This window comes from Phalacrocorax aristotelis, chromosome 1 (genome assembly GCF_949628215.1).
Source record: "Phalacrocorax aristotelis chromosome 1, bGulAri2.1, whole genome shotgun sequence".
Lineage (NCBI taxonomy): Eukaryota > Metazoa > Chordata > Aves > Suliformes > Phalacrocoracidae > Phalacrocorax > Phalacrocorax aristotelis.
In genome coordinates this window covers 161,830,259-161,854,892 of record NC_134276.1, presented here as the reverse complement: position 1 = coordinate 161,854,892, position 24,634 = coordinate 161,830,259, and the positions used below count along the sequence as shown (strand labels likewise).

Genomic DNA, 24,634 nt, shown 5'->3' with positions numbered 1-24,634 from the left:
GGGCTCACCCACCCCACTCACTGCCACAGCAGCGTCAGCCAGAGGGATAAACCTTGCCACCGCAATTCTGCAGCCTTTGGCAATAAAATCTGGACAGCATGTGAGGGATGCTTGGCCGAGCCAGTGCAAAGTCCCCAGCACAGCATCGCTTCCCCCAGCCTGGAACCCAAAGAGCCTCGGGTAGAGGCATACTGCATTTTTTTTTTCTTCAGGGTTGCAGGTAAAGGACACCTTTCCCATCCTGATCTGCCTCTGTGGGGTGGGGTGGGCTGGTCCAGCACCCTCATGGGTTCATTTCAGATCTGCTCCTGCCTGGCCGCTGGCAGGGTTGGGCAGGCTGCAGGCAGGGGGTGACACAGGGGGTTGCAATCTCTTGCCATTGCCAGGAAGGGGCAGGTCTGAGCCCGGTGGCCTCCCTTCGTGCGGTGGGGCTCAGGCTTCCATTTTCTTTGCATCCTGCACCAGTGCCCGCTTGTCCAAGTGCTCTGAGCTCTTGCCTGCACAGAGCACTTGCCAGCCTCGCCACGGGGGCCAGGTGCCTGTCACTGGGCTTCCTCGCCCCGCTGCATGCCCACCTCTGTTTTTCCTCCTCACAGTTCCCTTCATCTCTCCCTCTTCCTTAAACTGCCCCATCTGACTTGCTCTCCTCCTCCCACCCGCAGGCTCCCAGCACCACGAGCTGGACAGGCCTCTTGCTGGCTCTAGGGTAAGGATTTTGGAGGGCTGAGGTGCAATGAACACTGGGGGGTGAGAGCGTGACCGTGTCCCCCTGCTCGCAAGAAGCTGAATTTGAGAAGCCTTTGTAGCTCTGGCTCCCTTGCTATCCACTCAAATGTGCCTGGGGGGCAGAAGATGTAATCTTTAACCAGTGTTTCATATCCAGCATTGGAGCTGTTTCAAACGCACATGCTGCCGCTTCCCTGCCAGCTAGGAAGGATTTCCTGCCATTACTGAACAGAGCTTAAAATCGATTTTTTTTGCTTTCCCTCCACTGCTCCTCTCGGCTCAGCCCCTGCGTAGCCAAGGCACCGGCATGCCTGGGCAGGGGAGGGGGCACGGCACAGCTTGTGTCAGACGGGCAAGCGCGCTGTCAGAGCAAGGAGAAAGCAGGTGCCTGAAGTATCTTCTTGATGAGTGGTTTGAGGAAAAGTAATGGTAGGTGAAGATTAGATGTAGGTATTTATTTCCCAAATGGATGGTGTGGGTGTGCGGGGCAGGGGGGCAGGCATCCCACGGCTGCTGCCTGCAGCAGTCGTGTCTGGGGTGGGAGAGCAGGACAGCCGCCCTCCTGGGGGAGGCATTTGCCAAGAGTTGGAAGGTTGCTGGTTTAATTTTTAGGAGAAAGGCAAGGACCCGCCAGCAGCCCCAGAGACCCTCCCAGGGGATGCCTGATCGCGAGGTGTTGACCCTCAGGGTAACGAGGGACCCTTTACTTCCAGCCTAAGCATCTCTCGGGAAAGATCCTCCCTTGGGCTGTTCCTGGAGGAGCATCCCCTTGCTCTCGGCTCCCACCAGGACGCTTTCAGTTGCTCCCGAGCCCAGGCTGTCCCCGGGGCGCCCCGGGGGTGCCCCTGGGTGTCCCCCCCCACTCCCGCTCAACCCCCACCGCCCCGACCCCCGCACTGGCAGCCGGGGGGGAGGGATGCTCGAGGGGGTGGGGGGGTCCCTGAGAGGGGCAGGGCCGGGCGGGGCTGCACGGTCGAGCCGGGGCCGGGGCGGCGGCGGGGGCGGTGCGGTGCGGTGCGTGCGGCGCCGCCCGGCAGATATAAGCGCGTCGCGCCGGGGCCCCGGTGCCGGTGTTGCTGCCGGTACCGTCCTTCCCCGCCGGCTCCCTCCGGGCCGTCCGTCCATCCCTCCCCACGCGCTTTGTTTTCTCGCCGTCCGCGGGCTCGGGCCCCCCACGCCGCTGCCACCCTGAAGTTTCTGGCAGTGCTGCTGGCGGCGGGCATGCTGGCTTTCCTGGGGGCCATCATCTGCATCATCGCCAGCGTCCACCCGGCCGGCACCGCCGCTCCCGCCGCCGCTCCCGCCGCCGCCGACAATGACTCGGCCGCCGCCGCCCTCCTGCCCGCCGCCGACAAGGGGCTGGGGGCGCTGCACGGCCCCGCCGAGGCTCTGGCCAGCCCCGGGCCGCGCCTGCCGGGGGCACCGCCGCCCCCGCCGCTCTTCAGCCGCTTCGTCTGCACGCCTTTAAGCGCCGAGTGCCCGGCCACCGGTACCGGTACCGGCTCCGCCACCGGCCCCGGTCCCGAGGAGCTGCTGGCGCTGCGGAGCGCGGCGGCCCAGCTGCGCCGCACGGCGCTGGAGCAGAAGGAGCGGATCCGCATGGACCAGGAGACGATCCGGGAGCTCACCGGAAAGCTCAGCCGCTGCGAGGGCGGCCTGAGAAACCCCCCCGCCGCCGCCGCCGCCGCCCCGCCCGCCGCCGCCGCCGCCGCCGGGCTCCGCGCCGCCCCGCGCCCCGGTACCATGGGCCACCCCCCCGCCGAGCCGCCCGCCGTGCGGGAGCTGGAGGAGGCCGTCCGCGCCCTCCAGGACCGCATCGACCGGATAGAGGTGCGAGGGATGCTCCCGGGGGTCGGGCGGGGTGAGGGGATGCTCCCGGAGGACGATGCTCCCGCGGGTCTTGGGAGGACAGCCCCCCTCTCTTACCTCTGCAGCAGGGAGGTCCCACGGGGCCAGGGCTGCCCTGCTTTCCCCCCAGCCTGCACCCAGGCGGGGCGTCTCGCTCGCCCCATGGCACCTGCCAAGGCCTCTGCTGGAGCAAGGGCAGCAGGTTGTCAGCTCGGGGCCAGATTCTGCCCTTTAGCAGAAAGGTAAATCCCTTACGAACGGGACATCTCACAAAGCAAAGCGCGGTGCCACCCGCCGCAAGCGCAGCACCCCTTCCCCGCACTGTTCGTGGGAGCTGTAGAGAAGGGGGCAGCCGGAGCTACTTGCTGTGCCCATCACTGTGGCATCGGGCCGTTGGCACTCGGGCCGTGGACCCTCAGTCCCCACCCCATAGCATCCGTGAAGGATGTGCCCGGTGGGCTGAGCCCTGGCCTGGACACAAGCCAGCAGCACCAAAGGCTCTACGGTGACACCTGTGACGGGGCCCGTCACAGGGCACACGTGTGTGTCAATTTATTTGGGCTGATATGGGCTCAGCAGTCACACGGACCTTGGCAGACTTTGCAGGATACAGCCAGGGCAATAGTTTGGGCACATGAGAGCTGCTGGAGGGGAGTTGTATCGTTTCCTGAGGGGGGGTTGCTCCAGGTGTCCCATCTTTTCATGAGGGTTGTGCTGTCCCCTGAGGTCTGCCAGGGGCCAGAGCCACCTGCAAGGAACCTCCTGCAAGTCCTCAACCTCCTCATCTTCCTGTTTGGTTCCCTGTTGCCCTCTCCGCTCCTCCCCGGAGCGCGGAGCTGGGAAGGGGGGTCAGGCAGCACCCCAGGAGGTCCCTCTCCCCAGCTTTGCCCTTCTGCCCTCCCTCACTGCAGCCATGTGGGCACAGTCGTGGCAGGCCACGGGTGGAAAAATTCGGAGCCACTATGGTCACAGGCTGAGAAACAAGACCAGGAGAGAGCGTTATTGTAAATGGATGGAGATATGAACAGGGACAGAAAGACGGGGAAAGGCAAGTAAACACATGCACACGCGCAGGGAAAGAGCTGGAGACCAGAGGAAGCACCTGTGAGCTGCCAGGGTAGTGCACATACATGCAGGAAAACAAACACAGAGGCATGCCAGGCACGCATGGGGAGACGGGGACGCACAGCCTGGCTTAGCACAACGCCCAGAGCCCGATGCAGCCAAAGCGAGAGACAGAGCCATCCCTAAAAGCCCCTGCAGCCCTAAACAAACAGATTCCCATGAGTGGGATAGCATAACCGGGTTAAGAAATGCATGTGCAGACAGCAGACGTGCTCACCCAGAAACAAAGAGGGGGGAAAAATAAGCCCCTGCACATGCATACCCGTGTGTGCACAAGGAGCGGGTAATGCATGGTGGGACGGTGCCCAGCACATCAGTTTGAACCTTGGGGAGCATCAGGCCGTTAGCTGCTCTCTGGCCTCACTCTCCTGCTTCTCCATAGGGCAGCATCACCCGTGAGCTGCCCTGGCCCCTTCTCCCTGGGGTTTCTGGTGATTGTGGGAGGTTTGGGGTGGAGGAAGGTGAAGCTCACGAGGGCTGGAGCAGGCTCTCATGTACGCCTGGGGAGCCTGAAGTAATGCTGGGTTAAGGCTCACACACACACACACACATACTGATAAGATAAGCAGGACATCACCAAAAATGTTTCCTTTGGTGCTGCCGGGGACCTGAGGGTCCCAAGGGTGCTCTGCGGGGGAGACACAGCACCGCACCCCGTGGCTCAGCAAGCACTGCAGGCTCAGGAAATAGGGCAGCGTGTCGCAGGTGGGCTGGACTTTGGCTGACCTGGCTCCAGCCTGCAGAAATGCACTGGCTGGGCCGGCCCAGTGACAGCCACAGCCTGGCCAGCCGAGCCCTGAGGTCACACCTCAGCTGTGCAGTGGTGGTTGCCTCTGGCCCCCCCTCCCAGGCTTGCCATTGCCCCGCCACATACGAGCAAACACCTAAAAATGGATGGTGGAGTGCCCTGCACCTCTCCATCCCGCATGGCTCCATCTGTCGGCCCTGGGAACCTTCCTGGGGTACCCCATGGCATGGAGGACACCCCCAGCCCCAGCAGCTCTCCTGAAGCGAGGCAGTGATCACCCCAAAAGGTGAGCTGGGTGGGGACAGTCCCCAGGTGGCTGCCAGCATCCCGGAGACTCTGTGAAACCCAGTGGGAGGGAAGGAGGGAGAGGAAGCCCTGGCAAAGCCCAGGGGTGGCTTAGTCTCAAGAGAGGGATGACACAAAATGCTGTGGGCCCCCCTGGGAAGGCTGCACCCCAGGGCATCTCCCCGCAGGCACTGGGTTTGCCGGCAGGGAGTACTGCTGAAGGCTCTGGAGCTGGGATTGTGGGGAGGGGGGCTGGCGGAAGATCACCGATCTAATCTGGGCACTCTTGGCCCTGGCTGTAAGGCATAACAAGATTTATCAATGCGCCGAAAAACCTATTAAGTCATTTGATTCTCAAATTTCGTGGCACGGCAGCAAGGTTTCCTGGGGGGATGCAGGGAGAGCCCCCATGGGCTCACTCTTTGCCCTCCACTGTTTTGGCAAGGATGGGCAAGCACCAGTGTGGTGTTCACATGGGGACATCTTCCATTACCTCCTCCTAACCCCACAAGCCATCGCTCGTGCTTTGCTCGTGCACAGCAGCCTGGCTGGGCTTTTTCCTCCATTCCCGTTTTTGAGCTCCGTGCATGCTCACGTCTGTATTCTTGGGTGCATCTTGGCACACAGAGCCGGCATGGGGGCGGGGGGGGGGGCAGATGATCCTTTTCCACACTTTTAATTACTGCTGCAAATGGCAATGGAGAGGTTTCAGAGGAGGGAGGGAATTGCCTCAGCCCCCTGGGCTGTGCCAGGGTGCAGATGCCCTCCTTGTCCCCATCACCCTTTAGAGGGGAGCTGACCAGGAGTGGGGACAGCCCGATGGACCCTAGAGGGGTCTCAGCCTCAGCAGAGCTGTAACAGCCTGTTTGCTTCTCAGCCGGCATGCGGCCGTGCCAGCCCGGCTGTGCCGTTGTGGCTGGCAAGCTGGCAAGCTGGCAGGAAACCCACAGGTAAGGGCATGGAAATGGGAGTGAGCTGGCTGCCTCCCGCCTCCGTCTCTGGCAGAGTGGGGATGGACAGCCCCAAATCATGCCCCGGGACAGCCCCAGGTCCCGCGCAAGGTTTGAGGGGGACGGGAATCAGCAGCGAGTTCTTTTGCAAGGAGGAGGAGGAAGAGGGAAAGGCCAATGCATCCCTGCTTGCCCCCCACCCTGGGCAGACTCTCCTGAGTTTAATGACCCCTCAAGCTCCTGCCTGGGTCTGAAAGGGACCAAAAAGGTGACAAGGTCCAAAAAAAGTCCCAGTGTGGCAGGTGTGCCATCCTGCAGCAGTAAGCATCCCACAGCGGCAGCCACGGGGGAGCTGCAAGCTCAGCATCACGATCCCTGGGGTGTGCCAGGGGCATTGTCCCACAGGCATCATCCTGTGGTCCTGCCCGCCCCGTCCCAGCAGCTAAGGTGGGCACTTGCATGCCAGCAGCCGAGGGGGAGCAGCGGGGTCCAGATTTGCCGATGCATTAGTAAATGAGGCTCTGATCTCCTTATGTAAAGCAAAGTGAATTCACCGACCAAGGGCTATAGCCCGAGCGAGCGCACGCCGATGTGGCTGCCCTGGCTCCCTGCCTCCCCCTCCCCACCCCCCTGCCAGCTGCTGACATTTAATATGATTAATATTACCTGGCATCTTTCAATCTTTTTTGCTGGCTCCGGTGGCCAAAAAGCGTCAAGCGAGCCTCCCCCGCACCTGCTGCCCACTCCCCTACTGCCTGTGTGGCAGCAGATGGGAAGCTGGGCGCCTGCTGAACAGTCAGGGAGAAGGCGCTTCCCCCCCTCTCCCCTCCCCAAAGGTCACTGGTAGATAACAGCTGCACAGCTAGCATTAATAAATTTGCAAATAATTTGATTTGGGAGAAAGATTCTCAAGCGACAGCTCAGAGATGCGGAGGATGGTTAGGGGATGCAGCCCAGCTTGGCAGAAGGGGGATCACCTGGCATGTCCCAGCTATGGGATGGAGAGGTCCAGTCTCCTGTCTGGTTGTGGTCTGGCTGCAGGAATGGGGATGGTGTCCGTTGGGATGCTTCTGGGATAATGGGGTGGACCCCAAACTCTGACAGATGAGGGTACCGCCTGCATCCCTTGCCACAAGGAACATGGGGCTGGCAGTGGTTTGGCCGGTTGTGTGGGTCCAGCTGCACGTGCCCTGGCTGCTGGGCTGGAGGGGCTGGGAAGAGCTGGAGACACGGACGGAAGGGAAAAGTCTCAGGAAAGGGGAAGGAGTTGAGCAAAAGGGGAGAGACAGCGTGTGTGTGCATGGAGGGGTGCATCAGGAGGAGATGCTCCGAAGCCAGAGAAATGAAAAAGCCATAGGGGTAAAAGTTACAGATGGAAGAAAATAGCAACAGGGAGAGAAGCAGGAGGAAGGAGGAGGAAAAAAAAAGCACTCAGTCATTACTGAATAATGTAGGGCAGGCTATCGGGGGCTAGTGAGAGTGACAAAAGCTCCCAGCCTTTTCTTTTTTCGTCATTAACAGATGGAGCCGTGCATAAAAGCAGGGATGTAGGCTCTAAACCCGCAGCTCGAGCAATCAAAGCGTGCGGCAGACGGGAGTGTGCCAGCCTCCGCCGCAGCCAGGCGGCCCGAAGGGATGAGAAAAGCTCTCGGAGCCTGCGGGATGTGGACAAAGAGGCGAAAGCAACCCCATCCCACCTGCGCTGCCCCCTGCCAACACAGCCAGCTCCACTTGGATGAGTGTGGGCAGCCCTGGGTGGGAATTACCCCTGCTGGAAGGATGAGAGTTAACCTTTCCACTCACCTTTCCTTCCTGCCTGCCATCCCTCCCCTGCTTCTCAGCCGCCTGCACTGGTCACCAAGACACACTCCCCCCACCCCCCAAAAAAAGGGCTAAAGCCCTAAAGCCCCCTCCCCATCAGCTAATCCCTCCCTGGTTTACAGAGGCCAAAGGCACCTTTGCCAGGTGCTTTTCCCTTCCCAGAGGGGTTTTGCTCTCCATGAGAGCATCCCCAGTGCCTCTGGAGCAAGTTGGCAGCGAGAGCTGGCGTTTGGTCAGGGCTGGCAGATGTCCTCTGCACAACTTATCTTTTCTTGCTGGGTTTTGTTCTCCACATTGTTTTTCCTCACAAGGCCTGTGGGTTTGTCCCAGCAGACCTGGAGGCTTCTCCAGACCCCAGGGCATTGCAGCCACCCTCTTATTTGCAGCCCATGTGTGTTCCTGCCTGGTGCAGGGCTGTTTGTTCTCACACTGACACCATCTTCTCACGCCCCCTCTCCCTGCTACCTTCTCCCTGCTGTTCCCATCCGCCAAGGCTGCATCCTGCCTGGCCAAACCCGGCTTTCTTCTGGCCTTCCCCTCCCCTCTGTTGTTCATGATAGCAAAGACTGGGGATGACAGGGGGACATGCCCCCCTTGGATCTTTGTGTGTGATCATTGAGTCCTGTCCATCTGGGAAAGCAGGATATAGGGAAGAAGAAAAGTCTAGAAGCTGCAACCACAGATGAGCATGGTGACCTCCTCCAGGCCGGCTCCAAGGCTGGGGGGGGCTGTGGCTGTCCAGATCAGCAGGGATGGCATCATGCCGTGTCCCACCAGCACAAGCCATGTGAATGTCTAGGGCTGAAGCAGGCATGCAGATCCCTCATGGTGCCAGAGTGACCGTGGTGGCCCTTTGCCTGACTGAAGGTATGGTAGAGGCCAAGGCAGGGGCCACCATGGCTGCTCCGGCACCTTCAGGAAGGTCTGGCAGCATGGAGAAGGTGGTCACCATCTTTCCAAGCCCATGGCAGAGAGCTTAACAACCCAAGGAGGTGGGGAAGGGAGAGGGCTGCTATTTATGGAGAAACCCCAAGAACGTGGCAAAGATCCACCTTCTCCCTTCCAGCCTGTTTTTTTTTTCCCAGCCAGGATAGGGTCTCCCAGAGGTGGGATCTGGGTCTTTGCAGGTACTGCAGTAATGGTTGGGAGCACCTTCGCCAGGCACCAGGTTTTGGTCTGGGTTTTAACTCTGATGTGACAAGATGTGCTCAATAATCTCAAGTGATTGGTCATGTCTTGAGGACCAGAGCACCTACCATTGGTCTCACTTCTCTGTGGTATCCTGATGGCCCGGGAGAGGCTGGCTTATGCTTACAGAGAGCTACCTGCCTCACTTGGCACGCGTGCATGCACCCCTGTGAGCTGGCTTAGCTGGGCTAAAAGGATTACAGCCCCATTATGTGATGTTAATGTGCTGGCCATGGCTCAAGCGGCCTCACGTGCGGTGGGGAAGGGGACCTTTAAGCTCCTTCCCATGTTGTTCCCTTCTCATGGGAGGCTGCCCGCGGGAGCAGAGCGAAGGCGTGACCTGAGTGCCCACGCATGCCATCCTTGCTCTGTCTCTGAACTGGCAGAAAGTCATTAAGAGCAGCTATGCTTCATTTTGCAGCGACTAACTCAATGGGGACTCTGAGAGGGGAGGTACAAAGTCAGCTGGAGGCTCTTGGAGAAGACCCCGCTGCAGATGTGGGGTTGTGGTCCCAGCACTTCTTGTGGTGGTGAGGGCCAGACATGCCCTTATTAAACGTCTCACAGTGACACCATGCTGAGTTTTCTCTTTTTTCCTTCCTTTCACCCCTGTGGCCACTGCTGCCGAGTGCAGCAGGAGCTGCCAGCCCGTACCAATGGCTCAGGGCCCACTGCCCCAGCGCTTGCCCGCGACACCCTCCACACCAAGATGGAGCAGCTGGAGGAGCAGCTCCTCTCCAAGATCCTGACCTTGCAGAAGGAGCGCCAGGCTGCCAGCACTGACCGCAGCCAGCAGCAGCACGACATCGAGAAGGAGCTGAACTCCCTCCAGAACCGGGTGACGGAGCTGGAGCATGGTGAGTCTGGCCAAATGGGAATGGATGTGGGGTGGGGGGGCCTGGGACAAGCCACCCTCATCCAAGCAATAGGTGTTGACCCTCGTCTCTCCTCCCCATTCTTGACACGTAGGACCGCCAGGCTACAGCCCTCCCAGTGCCTTCAAGGTGACCATCCCAGTGCAGAACAACTACATGTATGCCCGCATGAAGAAAAGCCTGCCAGAGCTGTATGCCTTCACCATCTGCATGTGGCTGAAGTCCAAGGCCCTGGCAGGGCTTGGCACCCCTTTCTCCTACTCCGTCCCAAGCCAAGCCAACGAGATCGTGCTGCTGGAGTGGGGCACCAACCCCCTGGAACTGCTCATCAATGACAAGGTCAGTCCAACCAGAGTGGGGATGGGAGGGAAGCCCCTGCCCTCGTCTCCCTTGCTTTAACCCTCCTGGGAAATGATGCTCCTGGGGCTACTAAGGTGGGGGAGCTGGGAGGAAGGGACCTGGGGTGGAGCAGGGAGGCAGAAGCATGATGAGGATGGGGAGAATGGCTCTCCAGGGTGGGGTTTGAGAGGGAGAGGCAGCACATCCAGATGCCTGTACAATTTGGGGTGCCACCAACATTGGGGTGCACTGCTTGCTCTGTGAGGGGCTGGGGGGACGCTGGGGGGACACTGGGGTCCTCTGGCAGTCCCACCGAGTGCTGGGTTCTTGCTTGTCTTGTGAAGGTTGCCCAGCTGCCACTGAGCCTGAAGGACAAGGCCTGGCACCACGTGTGTGTGGCGTGGACCACCCGGGATGGCAAGTGGTCAGCGTACCAGGACGGTGAGCAGCGGGGTGCTGGCGAGAACCTGGCCTCCTGGCACGCCATCAAGCCCCAGGGCGTCATCATCCTCGGCCAGGAGCAGGTACGTGCTGGACCGCCACCAAGGTCTGCCGTTTCATATCACGCTGGCACGAAGCCAGCCAGGGGGGACAGCCCCCAAATGAAGTGAGGGCAGGGGGGTGGCGTGGGCAGGGCACACTGGCAGGGTGGGCAAGGGGCTCTCCTACCTGCTCATCCAACCTCTGGGCAGGCCATGTCTGCTCATCATCTTCTCTTCTTCCCTCTCCCCATCCTTCTATCCCCCATTTGCTCCCCTCCTTGTCTGCTTACATCTCCCCCACGCGTCCATCTCTTCCCTTTCTTGCTTTGGGCATCTTGCTCTGCTTCTCCCCCTCTCCTCCATGCTGTTTGCCTGGAGGATGTGCATCCCCTCTCCCACCCCATCCCTGTCCCATCACCTCTCCCACTCTTTCCTAGGACACACTGGGTGGCCGCTTTGATGCCACACAGGCCTTCGTGGGAGAGCTGGCGCAGTTCAGCGTGTGGGACCACATGCTGGCACCGACGGAGATCTTGGGCTTGGCCAACTGCACCTCCCACCTCCAAGGCAATGTGATCCAGTGGGACGACCAGGCAGTGGAGGTCTTTGGAGGTGCCAGCAAGGGGGGCTTTGCTGCCTGCGAGGAAGGGAGGAAGGCATGAGTGGCCCCTCACCCCCTCCCCAGCACCAAGGAGCCCAGCAGCGGCCCCAAAGGAGACAGCGGCAAGCCCCTTTCTCCCTTCCCAGACCACCAAGCCTTGTCACCGTACCAGGGCAATGCTCAAGACCCCAGTGCCAGCATCCTGGGAGGCTGGGGGGCCCAGCAGCCTCCCTTTTGGCCTCATGCCAGCAGCGAGGCTTGTCCCCGCTTCTGGCACGCCTGCCCCTGGGTCTCGCCTTGCCCCACTTCTGTTTTGGGAGGACCTCGCCATACCCGCAGGAGTCTCTGGTACAGCGAGGGTCCCCTCCTTGTTGGCCCCAAAGGGGAGCGGGAAGGAGACCTCCATCTACCCCAAACACGGTCTGGCCTTGGTGGGATGCCAGCGTGCAGGCATACCCTGAGCTCATCCCCTTTCCTTATTTATTTATAGCGCCTCACTATCTGGTTTTGTGAGCCTGTACTCCAAATAGCCGTGAGCACCTTCCCCACTGGCCCCATCCCCTCTTTTCCTGCCCTCCTGTTTTTTCAAGCACAGCCCCAGGGAAGCTGAGGGAGGATGGCAGTGTCAGCGGGGTGGCACTCCCCTCCTGCACCCCTTCTCCTTGCCTCTGCTGCCTGTTCAGGCAGGGCTGCCCAAAGGGAGTCAGGCTTTTGAGGCAGAGGGAAGCAGAGTGGGACCCCCCCCAGCTGGGGGAGTCAGTCGGCCGCTGAGGGAACAGGGGGAAGGGGCAAAGCATCCCACAGCCCTGGCCTATGTGCCATTAAGGGAGTGAAAGCAAGAAAAAAAAACCAAGATGGAGGATGGTGGTGACTGGAGGAGCCCTGCTGTCCATCCCCTGGCCTTTGGGACACTGGATTAGGTTGCTGCCCTCGTCTCCATCTGGGACCCCTGCTTTGAGCTGCTCCTGGCCAAGGACAGGGCCACTACCACCCTTGGAACTGGGGGGGTGATGTGGGGGGGCAGGTGTTTTCCCTGTGGAGTGCCTGAGCACACGCTGTGTCCACACTGCGTGGTCACCGATGTCTCGATACGTGAGTGTGTGAGAGTGTGTGTGTGTGTGTCTGGGGGGTGGGTGGGAGGGTTATTTCAGGGGTCTCATGGTTGCTTAATGTGATGTCCAGCTTCCAGTGCTCCCCTCTACCCCAAGTCCCAGTTTGCGCTTTCGGTGACGGCTGCCCCCCAGCCCGGGGGAGGCAAAGCAGGCAGAGAGGACAGCCCCACCACCCAGCATCACCCACCCGCAGGGTCCCTGCCAGTGGTAGGGCAGCTCAGCTTGCTGGGGGTGATGTGGCGGGGACAGGGTGCACCCCTCGTGCCAGGTGGGAAACACTGTGACCTTCGTGCACCCCGCCGAGCTGCCCCCTCTTCCTCGCTCGCTCGCGCGCTTTCTCTAATGCACGTTCATGAAAGGGGCCCCTGACGTGCGCCCATGTTGGGATGTTTCTTTTGTAAAGCTGATTGTGAACAATAAACGTGATGTTTTCTGTTCGAGCCTCCCACCAGGTGTGAGGTTGCTGTGGGGACGGAGGGGACTGGCTGGCCCAAGCCGAGGTGTCCTTCCCTGGAATGCTCAGGGTGACATCCCTGAAGGGAGATGGCTGGCCCACAGCTGCATAGGCAGCATTACAGAAATATCATCGCAAGGGTCTGGGTATCATTGCCCCATGGCGGGGGGTGTCACAGTTTGGGCACCTCTCGTCTAATCCATCATGGAGCAGCATGGGGTACAGGCTGCTGCTGGGGTCTCTGCGGAGAAGGAATTCCTATCCCCATGACAGGGAAGCAGAAAACAGTGGGAAATCATGGCCTCCAGGTCAGACCGTGATGGTGAAGAGCTCACGTGGGGTATAAATCTAATTAAGTACTAGTAATGAGTTTGTGACCTAGCTTGGCATGACTCTTGGAGCCGCCTATTCTAGTGCAACCCATGGCCAGGTCTGAATGTTACTTTTGCCCCTCCATGGGTCCTGTCCCTCCCAGGAAAGGCACAACCTCACCCATATTTGGGGAAATCAAAGCATAAAGCCAGAGGACCCAGTTTTTCCCAGGGCCCTGCCATTGCTGGTGTGCCGATGGGGTCTCCTCACTGAGCCAGAACCATCCCTAAGGGTCACGCTGCTCCTTCTGGAGCTCTGGGGCTCTCGCCTTCAGCACATCTCAAAGTTGAGAGGTTTTTTTGAAGAAAAAAAAATTAGCTCGGAGTATATACTTCAGCTAGAGCATACACTCAAGGGCTTTGCTGAGCTGGAGGCTCACCCCCACACCACTAACAGGAGGGGGTTCAACAGGTGACCTCTGCTTGTGCACCCAAATAATAGCAGCATAATTAGGAAGGATGGCACCTTTTGGAGGTGGAAATGTCCAAAATCATCGCTGGGGTCACAAACTTGGCAGGAGGCGAAATAAGTGGGTACTGGTCCAGAAGACCTTCCTGTTAAAACTGCAGGAGTCCTGTGAGGGGGCTTTTGGGGCTGCCAGCCAAGGCAGAAGACCTGTGGGAGGATGAACAAGGATGGAAACAGACTGGACACTGATGTAGGGTATTGGCATAAAACCCATTCTTCTGGAGCTCAGAAACCCAGCCCACACTGAAATCTGTGTGAACCCCTGTCTCGGAAAAGCAGGAACAAAGGGACACCAGGAGATGCTTGGGCAGGGATTGCCCTCCACCTCCTCACCAGACTATGCTGGCACAATCCCAACCCCAGCTGTGTCCCCAGGATGTGTGGATCTGTCACTTCTGGATGGGAGAAAGGGGGGAGCCCGGCAGCACAGCTTCTGTGGGGCGACCTCCTCTCCCCACAGAGGGTCGCAATGAGTTGTGCAGACAAGGGGGACACAGGACGACTTGATATAATTTATCCAGACATTTTAGAAACTTATGGGAAATGCCTTAGGCTCTTCAGGAACCAAAGGCATTACGGAGAGATCATAAACTGGCTGGGAGACAGAAAATCAAGAATAGGAATAAATATTTTATTTCCATCAAATCACTGCCCTGACTTTCTGCAGGAAGAGACGGCCACTTCTCACCCATCCGGGGAGGAGGAGAGCAAGAAGGGACCATTTATTTTTGGTAAGCTGAGCCTTGCAAGAGCTGCAAACCTGCAACAGGGCTTAAAAGGTGGAGGAAACAACAAATCAATGGCATTGCTGGCTGGAAGGAGTAATTACAATGACTTACACATATTGCTTGCTTCTAAATTAACCAGGAGCACTCAGGAGAAGACCCGTGTCTCTCTAAGGGCAGCTGGTTGGAAAACAATGCGTCGTGTGCAGGAGAGGCGGGTAACAACAAAGTCACCCTTGGGGGGGCGGGTTAAAGAAGGAAATTTTTAACAATGGCACAGAGGAGGTTTTGCAATTGGAGTAGGTGCACTCAGCTGGGATGCCATGTTGTGTCTGGATAACTAAGACGGGGGCAGAGGGGAAAGAGGGAAAGAGCTGAAGGACACCCAAGATGTGGGCAGAGCAGAGGCAAGGGCGCTGTCGGGCTATGGCGGTTCAGTGGGAGCTGGCAGAAGAGGAGATGGTGGGGGAGACAGACAGATGTGATCGATCCTGCCTGTGCACTTGCCTCAATCCCCCCACCAAGGGGCTGTTAAGAAGCTTTGAGGGGAGGAAAGGCACTGCTATTTCCCTTCCTAATCTGCAGGACTTGCTGCTGCAGGGCTTCCCATGGGCTGAGGGCTTAGCTGTACTGAAACACGCCCCTGCTGAAAAGGGCTTCATCCTGCAGTGAACAAGAACACCAGGTCAAACATGGCAACGGGAAACCTTCAGGCCTGATGGCTATTAATTATCGGGTTTGAAAATGCTGCAATTCCTAAATCCCTCCAGCCCCTGACCGGCTTTCCAGAGGGCACTGCCAGTGCTGCAGGCTCTGCCTCCCTGGGGACACAGGCAGCCCTGGGACCCCCACCTTGGGGTGGGCTTCAGGGAGCTCCTGTACTCCCCGACACCTGCAGCATCAGCTTTGGGCTTGCAGGTCGTGGCTCCCTGCAGCGTGTCAACCTCCTGGTCCCCTTAAACCAGGTCAAGCCAGCCCGCACTTTGACCCCAGGAGGTGACACTTCTGACGCCCCCATTACCCGTACTGCCCTAGCAATGGGGGGCTGCCTTAATTGCCTCCCCACGCCTCTCTGTCCTGCTGCGAGCCTCCTCCACTCCCTCCCAGAGCCAGGAAAGCTCATTAAGACTCGTGCAGCACTTGCACAGGAAACACGCCGTGCTTCCAGGGCATCTGGCACAGGAATGGCTGCTAGTGCTGTGGCAGCAGTCATTACTAGAGGCAGCAGCTGTTACTAGAGGTACTAACTAAGGGCTCATGTGGGACACTGCCTTGCCCAGCAGACCAAAGCAGATTGCCCTCTCCTCCGGAGCAGCGGGCTGGGCTGCTTTCAGCTGCCACCCATTCTTGCACACCAGTGTTGCCTTCCCTGATTTCAATGCAATGTGGTGGGTCTGATCCCAGATAAATTTGGCTTCAGAATGCACTCTGGGCCTCCTGAGCACTCCTCCTGCCACGAAGAGCTGTGACCCAACCCGGGGCAGCCACAGGGTGGGCCCCGACATGCCAAATCCCCAGCCCAGGCCCTTTGGTACTGCCTGAGGTCATGCAGAGCGATGCCCAGCCCCTGGGCTGCAGCTGATGGGCAGGACAGCAATCTCTAGCCCCTTGCTTTTTCACAGAGGAGAGCCAGGGCATGGCAGGGCCTGTGCCCGCAGGGATGATGGAGAGGTCTCAAAACCTGGCCAGAAGCAGCCAAGGAAAACAGAGTCCGTAGGTGCCCTCCACAAGATGAAGAGTCAGCCTGCTGTCCGGTCCCCTACCATCAATGATGGACATGGCTAAAAGAAAGCGTGGGGCAGTATATATATTATATATACCTATATTTTGCAGTTGGTTGTTACATTTGTTTCTCAGCTAAGGAGTACAACCCAATCTAATGTCATGTGGCAGAAGGCACTTTGTTTTAATGTATTTCACCATGACTGCCAAAGGGCTGAAAGGATTTCCACCTGTGATTAGTGGCGAATAAGAAAGGACCAGCCAGAGCAGCGTAACTATGGTGGTTCCTTACAGATCCAGAGGTGTGAATCAGACCCTTGCTCCAGACTCGCCTTCACCTACAGATGGGCACCTGGTCACTTGATATGGAAACTAAAGACCAGGTGCTGTGAAGCCAGCTGTGTATCTGCCTTTTGCGCTAGCAGCTAAGGGACCGGCATGTGTTACTTGTGGTAGCCCAACAAGGCCTTGACTGGCTTGAGGCAGCCCACAGAAACCCTGAGCTTGATGGTCCAGAAATGACCTGCATGCATTTTGCCAAGCCATAGCAGATGGAGAGGAGCCAGTGGGATGTCCTCCTTCCCGGGAGGCAGCTCTGCCTTGCAGCCCCACTGTATCAACCACCACAGTCACAAAACACACGGCATTCCTAACTTTGGGCCCTCTGCAGTTTTGGGTTTGGCCATTTTATCTTAGCTTTTCACCTAGGAGCCGCGGATGAATAATCCTTACAACCAGTCCCAGCATTTCCCGAGGGAAACGCTCCCTGGGGACACATTGATCAAAATCAAAGCACATTTAATTGAACCCAGAATCACATACGCATGCGCTCTCTGCCCCCCCCACTCCCCATGAACAGAGGCATACGCACACAAACACCAGCTCGCGCCGACTTGCTGGTTAGTAGCAAAAGTGGGTGAACTACATAGGGATTAAAGCGTTAAAAAAACCACAGCAAGAATATGATGCTTGAAAGCACTATGTCCCTGGAGAGATTAGAGTAGCTGCCTGGAGATAAAGTAATGATGATGGAAAGATCTTCCTTGCAGAGGTTCTATTCCTAATTATGTCCCTTGAAAAAAAAAACAGAGATGATATCCCAGCTTTTATCTGTCTCTTGACAATTTTAGCTCTGTGCCTGCCTCGTTGCAAGAGGCTGACACTCGCCGAAAGGAGGAAGGAGAAGGAATCGGCGCAGGAGGTAGGACCAGTAGGAGAACAAGGGGGACAGAAGGCAGTGCTTCATTTCTGTCACCAGCAGCAGTGAAGGCAAAGGGAAAGACAAACGATCACTGCAGCATTGTCTTCCCGAGCCCAGAGATGGCTTTGCTGCCTCCACCACTGCTTTGTCAGGCAAATGACAGCTAGGTCTGATTCACTGCCACACCAGCAACAAGAGGTCCTCCCTACAGCTATAGGGTATTATGGGGAGGGAAGAGGACTTCTTCACAAGTTGGCAGGGGCAGGAGAGCGCCCAGCTTGTTCCCCACCCCACCCCTGACTCTTTTTCCTTCTCAGACAGCTAGAAAGCAATTCTTTCAGCAGAAAGAATTCTTCTTTCTACAGCCAGGAATGATGACGTTTCAGATATATGCCAGCCAGACTGCAAAAAGATCTGGCTCACAAGCCACCCTGTAAGACAAGGACAGGTCCTGATGGAAACCCAGGCACCGTGCCCAGCAGCCGGGGCTTTGCACAGGAGAAGTCTTTCCCCTCTGTATTATACTGGAGCTTGTTGCTTCTCCACCTGTATCAATTTTAGACAAATGCAATCCTAGACCCCCAGGAAACTGTTTAAGCCCTGGTTTAGAAGCAATCGGTGTGTAGCTAGCAGGAAGCAGAGACAACACAGGTTTCCTAGAGCTGAGGGTCGAGGAAAAACCCAAAGCAAATAGACATGACAAATATAAAGGCTGTGGAGGGCAGGAGGGGGACAATGAGCTCAGCCGGGATGGGGGTTGGCATTACAGGAGCTGCTTGCAAACTCATGACCCACTCTCACCCTCCCGGGGTCATTTTCTCCTTCTTCACAGTTGCATCCATGTGCGAACACAAGCATACCTCTCCCATACCACAAAAACACGCAAAACATCTTAATTTCCCCAAGCAACTCCTTTATTGCTCCAATATTTATCCTTGTTTAAAACAAGAGGTAGAACTAGGTCCCAAAAGGGTTTTAAGTCAGAAATACTAAGTCTCCACACACAAGGCTGCAGGGCACAGCTGCGGCTCCTGCATCCACGCAGGACCAAGGGCACGGTGCTACGGCGGGGGTGTTTCACGGTCCTCCGCCCACCCCCCGCCGTGGTGGCAGCCCCTCCCCAGCCCCAGGGCCCCCCGTCACTGTCACCGGACGGCGGTACTGGGCTGAGGGCGGCGCCCTACGGACACCGCACAGACTCGACGCCACCGCCCCAAGCCCCCACACGGTATCCGACAAGGCGCACTGCCAATCAGACGCGCCGGGCAGTGCGCTTGCAGCCAATGGGACGGTGAGGTAGGTGGGACTTCCTGCGCCGGTTGCTACGACAAGCGCGGCTCTTCCTTAGCAACTGGCGCCGGGGCGGTGGCGTGGGCCGCTGTGGCGGCGGGGCAGGTGAGGCTGCGCCCGGCCCCCCCCTCCCCCCGGTCCCTTCTCCCGACTCCGCTCGGTGTTCCTTGCCGAATCCTTCCCCGTTCCCACCCGCGGGGCTGGGGGCCGACATGAGGGCGCTGCTCCGGGGCTACGGCCTGCTCGGACCGGGTTCCGGTGGCCCCGGTCCCTGCTTCCCCACCCTCCCCCTTCGCCGCCGGGGCTGCTGTGTGCCTTTCCTGGGCTGCACCCTAGACCGTCTCCCTGCCCTGTCTTTTAAACGACGCAGCCGCCCGTCGGCGGCTCCTCCCCGAGGAAACCGGCCCGTGGGGCAGCTTCTGGCTGCCCGCCTCGGCCTGTGGCCCCGGGAGGGTCTCAGGGAGAAGCTGGACACTGAAGTTGCTCCCGGCGTGTGCGCCGCTGTGGGAGGCTGGTGCCAGCCGGGGACTGTTGTGTTCTGTCCTGTGGAGCTTGAGGTGGGGATGCCTACAGGTCCCACGGTCCCTCGTGTGAGAGCTGGTGGTCTGTCAGGGTTGTACTTCAGCCAGCAGCTCTACACGTTTGGCACAAATGCCTGGTCCATGCAGTGTTGCCTGATACCGTGCTTGTTTTGTTTTCCATTTAACATGGGATCACCCATCCTTCCTCCGGTAGGAGAGGAAGGTGCTTTGTTCTGCATGAGAGAACCAGAGGGAAGATCACGGTGAAATGTTCTGAATCTGCTAGTCAGACAATGTCCTGCCTCTGCCTTGCCTGAGTAGAGGCTGGTTGGTAATTAGGCCCAGAGGCAAGGTCCAGCTTTTTCCCATATGGTCCTCCCCAGCTGACAAATGCTCAGGGGTGTGAGGACCGAGTGCACAAACCAGACCAAGATGTTCCTGATAAACATTTCTGTCCAGACATGTACACTGATCCTGTTCCTAAAACACTCTTACCCTTTACTTGTCATGCGCAGTTTGAAACCCTCACAGATAATAGCATCTTGGGAAAGTCCTTTTGGAATTAATCAATAGACATAACAGCTGATGTACTGTTCTCTTCTCCCTTGTCGGAAGCTGTACCCTGACTTGGCCCTTCCCTCAAGCTTGATTGGTGCTTCTGGGAAGTGCTGCACTCTTGAAGCCTTGTTTATGGAAAATGATACATTTTTAAAAATTTGTTTGCATTAATGGTCTGTAAGATAACTCTCTAAGTGTGTGGCATGTGGAGATGGTACTGAGAATCAGTAAGTAGCTGAGATGGGACAATATACTTATAATAGTTTTATTTGCCTTCCATTTTAATTCAAAGCTTTCTTTTTCTTCCCTGTGTTTGTTTTCATTTAAACAGCATCCTCTGGGCCGAGAAGATTCACCTCGTGCCGAAGCTGCTCTGGCCGTGTTTACAGAGCTGTCTTTCTCCCAGCTGTCTGCACTGCAGCACCTTGCCAAGCTCCGGGCAGCCCCTTCACCCCTTCCAGTGGCCACTGTGGAAAGACCATGGCAGACACTGGGGAGGGGAAAAAGGAGGAGGCTGATTATAAAAGACTTCACAGCTTTCCACTGATTAGGGTAAGAAGAAGGACGGATTATGCATTTACCAGTGTTACAGATATGAAATTCTATCTTCATTCTTACCAAACTTCCAAACAAGCATTTTTCCCACTGAGTAGTGCTGTGAGAACATCTGTACTGATGGCCCTGTGGAAGGATCCCTGTCATCACTGCTTCTTTCTCCCTATTTTTGACCACTGCCAGGGAAATTTATTAGCACCATTGTTCCCCCCATCAGCCAGGGGAAGCCTGACGCAAAGCGATCTGTCTAATAATTGAGGGCTGGAGCACCTCTCCTATGAGGACAAGCTGAGAGAGTTGGAGAGTTGGGGTTGTTCAGCCTGGAGAAGAGAAGGATGTGGGGAGTCTTTATTGCGGCCTTTCAGTACTTAAGGGGGACTATAGTAAAGATGGGGACAATCTCTTTAGCAAGGCCTGTTGTGACAGGACAAGGGGTGATGGTTTTAAACTAAAGGAGGGTACATTTACAGAATCACAGAATGGTAGGGGTTGGAATGGCCCTCTGGAAATCATCTTGTCCAACCTCCCTGCTTAAGCAGGGACACCTAGAGCAAGGGGAAAAGGAACACATCCAGGTGGGTTTTGAATGTCTCCAGGGAAGGAGACTCCACAACCTCCCTGGACAGCCTGTTCCACTGCTCTGTCACCCTCACAGTAAAGAAGTTTTTTCTCATATTGAGGTGGAACTTCCTATGTTCCAACTTGAACCCATTGCCCCTTGTCCTGTCATTGGGCACTATTGTAAAGAGCCTAGTCCCATCACCCTGACGCCCACCCTTTAGATATTTATAGGTATTTATGAAATCCCCCCTCAGTCTTCTCTTCTCCAGGCTAAACAAACCCAAGTCTTTCAGCCTTTCCTCATATGGGAGATGCTACAGTCCCCTGATCATCTTCGTAGCTCTCCGCTGGACTTGCTCAAGTTCCACATCCTTCTTAAACTGGGGGCCCAAAACTGGACACAGTACTCCAAATGTGGTCTCACCAGGGCAGAGTAGAGGGGGAGGATAACCTTTCTCGTCTGCTGGCCACATTCCTTTTAATGCAGCCCAGGATGAAATTGGCCTTCTTGGCCACAAGGGCACAGTGCTGGCTCATGGTCAGCTTGTTGTCCACCAGCACTCCCAGGTCCTTCTCAACAGAGCCGCTTTCCAGTAGTTCAGCCCCCAGCCTGTACTGGTGCATGGGGTTGTTCCTCCCCAGTGCAGGACCTTGCACTTGCTCTTGTTGAATTTCATCAGGTTCTCCTTGGCCCAGCTCCCCAGCCTGTCCAGGTTGTGCTGGATGGCAGCACAGCCTTCTGGTGTATCAGCCACTCCTCCCAGTTTGGTATCATCAGCAAACTTGCTGAGGTTACACTCTATCCCATCATCCGGGTCACTGATGAATATATTAAACAGGTTTAATATAAACAGATTTAGACTGGATATATGGGTGGTGAAGCTCTGGAACAGCTTGCCCAGAGAGGTTGTGGAGAACCCATCTCTGGAAACATTCAAGGTCAGGTTGGATGGGGCTCTGAGCAACCCGATCTAGTTGAAGATGTCCCTGCTTGCTGCAGAGGCGTTGGACTAAATGACCTCTAAAGGTCCCTTCCAACCCAAACCATTCTATGATTCTAATAGACTGAACATGCTGCCTTTGGAGCCCTCTCCTGTGTTCTGGATGCAGCCTGCTTTTTTCCCTAGGGGAGCTGGAGTGAAGGATCTTGCTAGCCAGCCAGATAGCAGAAAAGACTGTGTAACTTAGACTTCTTTGTTATGCTTATAGCAATAATTAAGGACTGTGGCTAGAGCAGTATTAACACATTTTCTCTTCATCTAATAACAGAAAAACTGACAAATGTGTTTATCTCCTCCTTTAAGCTGTGCTTGATTAGTCTTAATGTTAGGTAGAGAAGAATTCTGTAATTGGCTGGAACGAAGGGACTGGTTGTAATGCAATAAGCCATTTTCATATTTACTGTTCTCTGAAACAGTGGAAATGGACAAGTGTACGGACAAGCCCGTCTTGCTGGTGATGCCCCCCACCTTGAAGCAAGTGTTGCCAGACACAGAGACTAGCTGCCCTTTGCCCACCCCCAGCAGTCTGGGCACCCACTACATCCTTGGCAAAGAAGGCGCTACTTAGTGTAGTCTTGTTTCCAGGTCTTATTTTTCTGCTTAGTTCCTCATGTTTGTTTGGTCTTTCCAGCACACAGACATGCCAGAGGAGATGCGTGTGGAGGCCATGGAGCTGTGTGTTACGGCATGTGAGAAATACGCCACCAACAACGAGGTACTAGCCAAATCCCAAAATTGCCAGCCTTTGGTTGCTGTGTCTCGGTGAACCTGCAGGAGCGGGGCTAAGGGTGCAGGGCAGAGTTGAGTCAGATCCCAACATCCTCTTACTCCCTTTCTGCACTGAGCAAGGGTAGAAGAAGGCATAGAACTTGGCTAGATCTCAGATTCGGTTCCCTTTGTCAGCAAGATCCCTAATAGCACTTTGCTGTCCTGCAGGAAGCAGAGATTAGTAGCAATGCTGCCTCCCAAACATTGCCTCCTTCCTGATCCTGCCTTGCCTGTGACATGCTTCCCACTCTGTAAAATGCCCTGCGTCCTGAGGGCTTGGCTCAGAGCTGTGTGGAGACAGGCCCTTCCTGTCTGTTCTTCAGTGTTGAGCAAGGCTGTCCCCACCAGAGTGGGGAAGAGACTCTTGTTTTGGGGATGAGTATGTGAAAGTCTTTGAATGTTTAGGTACAGTCTATGAAGTCTTCCCTCTCAGCTTTCAGCCTCCTGAATGAAATTACTGAGACTATTTAAATGGGGGGTGATGTAGCAGTTATGCTCTTTAAAAAGATTGCCCTTAACTTGGAGAACCAACGATAAAGGAAAACACACCTTGCTTTGTGGGCAGGGCACAGACCACTTGTTGCCGGAGCGGTTTTATGTTGGAGCAAGGCAAAACCATGAAGCTAGAGATTCCTTCTGTCCCATCCTGCCTGACATACTGCATGTCACTGCAAAATATTCTTCTCTCTGTTTTTAGATCAAGCAGGGTGTGATCTGGGAGAAGGGAGCCTTTTAGAAGTCAGCCTAGTTTCAGTGTTTTGGTAATTAGCTAGAGAGAGGAAAAAAAAAAGGAATCCTATAAAAATAGCTGCAGCTTAGTGACCTGAATCTCCTCTAGTGCTCACTGCTCCCAGCATAACTCCATCAGCATCTAAACCAGAACTCTTGCTTCAGACTGTGTGAATGAGAGAGGTGATTGCTGTTCTTTAATTTCTCCTAGCTGCTGTGTCGGGGCTGCTTAAACATAGAGACCTGTTTTTACCCTTGGGTGTAGCTCTGGGGAGAACTGGCTCCCAGTTCCTGCATTGCAGCTGCTAGACTTGTTGCCTATGGCTTGAGTAGACTGTTAAAGGGAGAAGACATCTAGGGGGATGTTTGCATAAAAAGTCACTGCTTGCTCTGTCTCACTCTACACTCTCCCCTTTAACATTCTCCAGAGTGCTGCCAAGATGATCAAAGAGATGATGGACAAGAAATTTGGGTCCTCCTGGCACGTGGTGATTGGGGAAGGTTTTGGCTTTGAGATCACTCATGAGGTGAAGAATCTGCTGTACATGTTCTTTGGTGGCAGCCTGGCCGTGTGTGTCTGGAAGTGCTCCTGACATCTGGCCGGGTCCCAGGCTCACTACACACAAGAGATTTCTTCCTTCTCTTGACCGGTTTTGTACAATCTGGAGGTGGGGCTTTATTTTTAATAGTTAAATATGAAGATTTTCTTTCATACTGACGTAACAGTTCTGTGGGATACATATAGTTGGTGCGTGTGTGCATATAAACTTGCTAAGCTGTCCTGTCCTTGCTCGCGGGATTTCTCGTCTGTCTGTGACTCTTCCCTTGGTGTTTGAGCCGAAGCAGGAAGGAGGTGGGGAGTAAGTAATCTCACGACATGCTGCAGAGCTGCACAGCAGCACTAGGAGGGGGAAGCGAAAGAGAAAAGGTGCTACCTAGCCCTACGTTTGGGTTGGGTTTTTTTTCCTCCCACTTGTTCCACGTCATGTCCTCTCTTCTCTGCCTTCCCCGCTACCATGTGGTACGGCTCTGACCAGCACTCGTCTCTCCTTTTTCTGATTGCCAAGAATACCTTCTTCCTGCCTTTTAAAATGTCCATACAGAACTGTCAGTGCCAAGGGTCTCCCTTCAGGCTGCCTGTGGAGGTGTTAGCCACCAGGAAGCAGGCTCAGCTTGCCCTTCCCCGCTCCTTTTTGGGGGGGTACAACAGCTGAGCTGCCTGGGTGTAGGAGGTTGCTATGCAAACTGCCCCCTCCTTCCTCACCCACCGCACACTGAGATAGCATGAAAACACGGGCGGCTGACGACGCCTGCAGAGTGGGTGAGAACTCTTCATACGGCTCAAATGCCTCCCTGTCAGTTCTTGGGCGTGTTGCAAGTGCTGTGTACTTACAGCATCTTTGGAGGCTGGTAGAGGAAGGAGGCTCCGTGTGAGATATCAGAAACCTCACGTCTTTTTGGACTTGGCGTTCTTTTAGCCTGTTTCATTTTTTTTATAAGCTGTCAGTGTTGGAGGATGGAACGAACGTAATTGTGCGTTACGTATATGGCTTATTTATATAAATCTGGGGAACCGTGTTTTTACAATAAAAATTTAGCAAAACGTCCT

The 24,634-nt window shown here is 56.1% G+C and overlaps 2 protein-coding genes across 2 annotated transcripts; both read left to right on the top strand.

The window, feature by feature from the left end:
• Nucleotides 1-1,746: 1,746 nt before the first annotated feature.
• NPTXR (neuronal pentraxin receptor) lies at nucleotides 1,747-12,538 on the top strand. Its single transcript, XM_075077452.1, has 5 exons — nucleotides 1,747-2,556; nucleotides 9,326-9,548; nucleotides 9,661-9,905; nucleotides 10,250-10,429; nucleotides 10,825-12,538. The coding sequence occupies exons 1-5, from the start codon at nucleotides 1,948-1,950 to the stop codon at nucleotides 11,047-11,049; spliced, it is 1,482 nt and encodes a 493-aa protein (XP_074933553.1). The 5' UTR covers nucleotides 1,747-1,947; the 3' UTR covers nucleotides 11,050-12,538.
• Nucleotides 12,539-18,348: 5,810 nt separating this feature from the next.
• On the top strand, nucleotides 18,349-24,632 carry DNAL4 (dynein axonemal light chain 4). The gene is made up of 4 exons (XM_075077439.1): nucleotides 18,349-18,437; nucleotides 19,743-19,963; nucleotides 22,160-22,243; nucleotides 23,454-24,632. The coding sequence occupies exons 2-4, from the start codon at nucleotides 19,892-19,894 to the stop codon at nucleotides 23,616-23,618; spliced, it is 321 nt and encodes a 106-aa protein (XP_074933540.1). The 5' UTR covers nucleotides 18,349-18,437; nucleotides 19,743-19,891; the 3' UTR covers nucleotides 23,619-24,632.
• Nucleotides 24,633-24,634: the final 2 nt, after the last annotated feature.

Bases quoted from the DNA above. Each gene is read 5' to 3' on its own strand.
- NPTXR (XM_075077452.1), top strand. From the start codon at position 1,948: ATGCTGGCTTTCCTGGGGGCCATCATCTGCATCATCGCCAGCGTCCAC. The intron at 9,549-9,660 runs GTGAGTCTGGCC...CTTGACACGTAG, and splicing joins GGTGACGGAGCTGGAGCATG to GACCGCCAGGCTACAGCCCT. The intron at 10,430-10,824 runs GTACGTGCTGGA...ACTCTTTCCTAG, and splicing joins TCATCCTCGGCCAGGAGCAG to GACACACTGGGTGGCCGCTT.
- DNAL4 (XM_075077439.1), top strand. From the start codon at position 19,892: ATGGCAGACACTGGGGAGGGGAAAAAGGAGGAGGCTGATTATAAAAGA. The intron at 19,964-22,159 runs GTAAGAAGAAGG...TGGTCTTTCCAG, and splicing joins ACAGCTTTCCACTGATTAGG to CACACAGACATGCCAGAGGA. The intron at 22,244-23,453 runs GTACTAGCCAAA...AACATTCTCCAG, and splicing joins AATACGCCACCAACAACGAG to AGTGCTGCCAAGATGATCAA.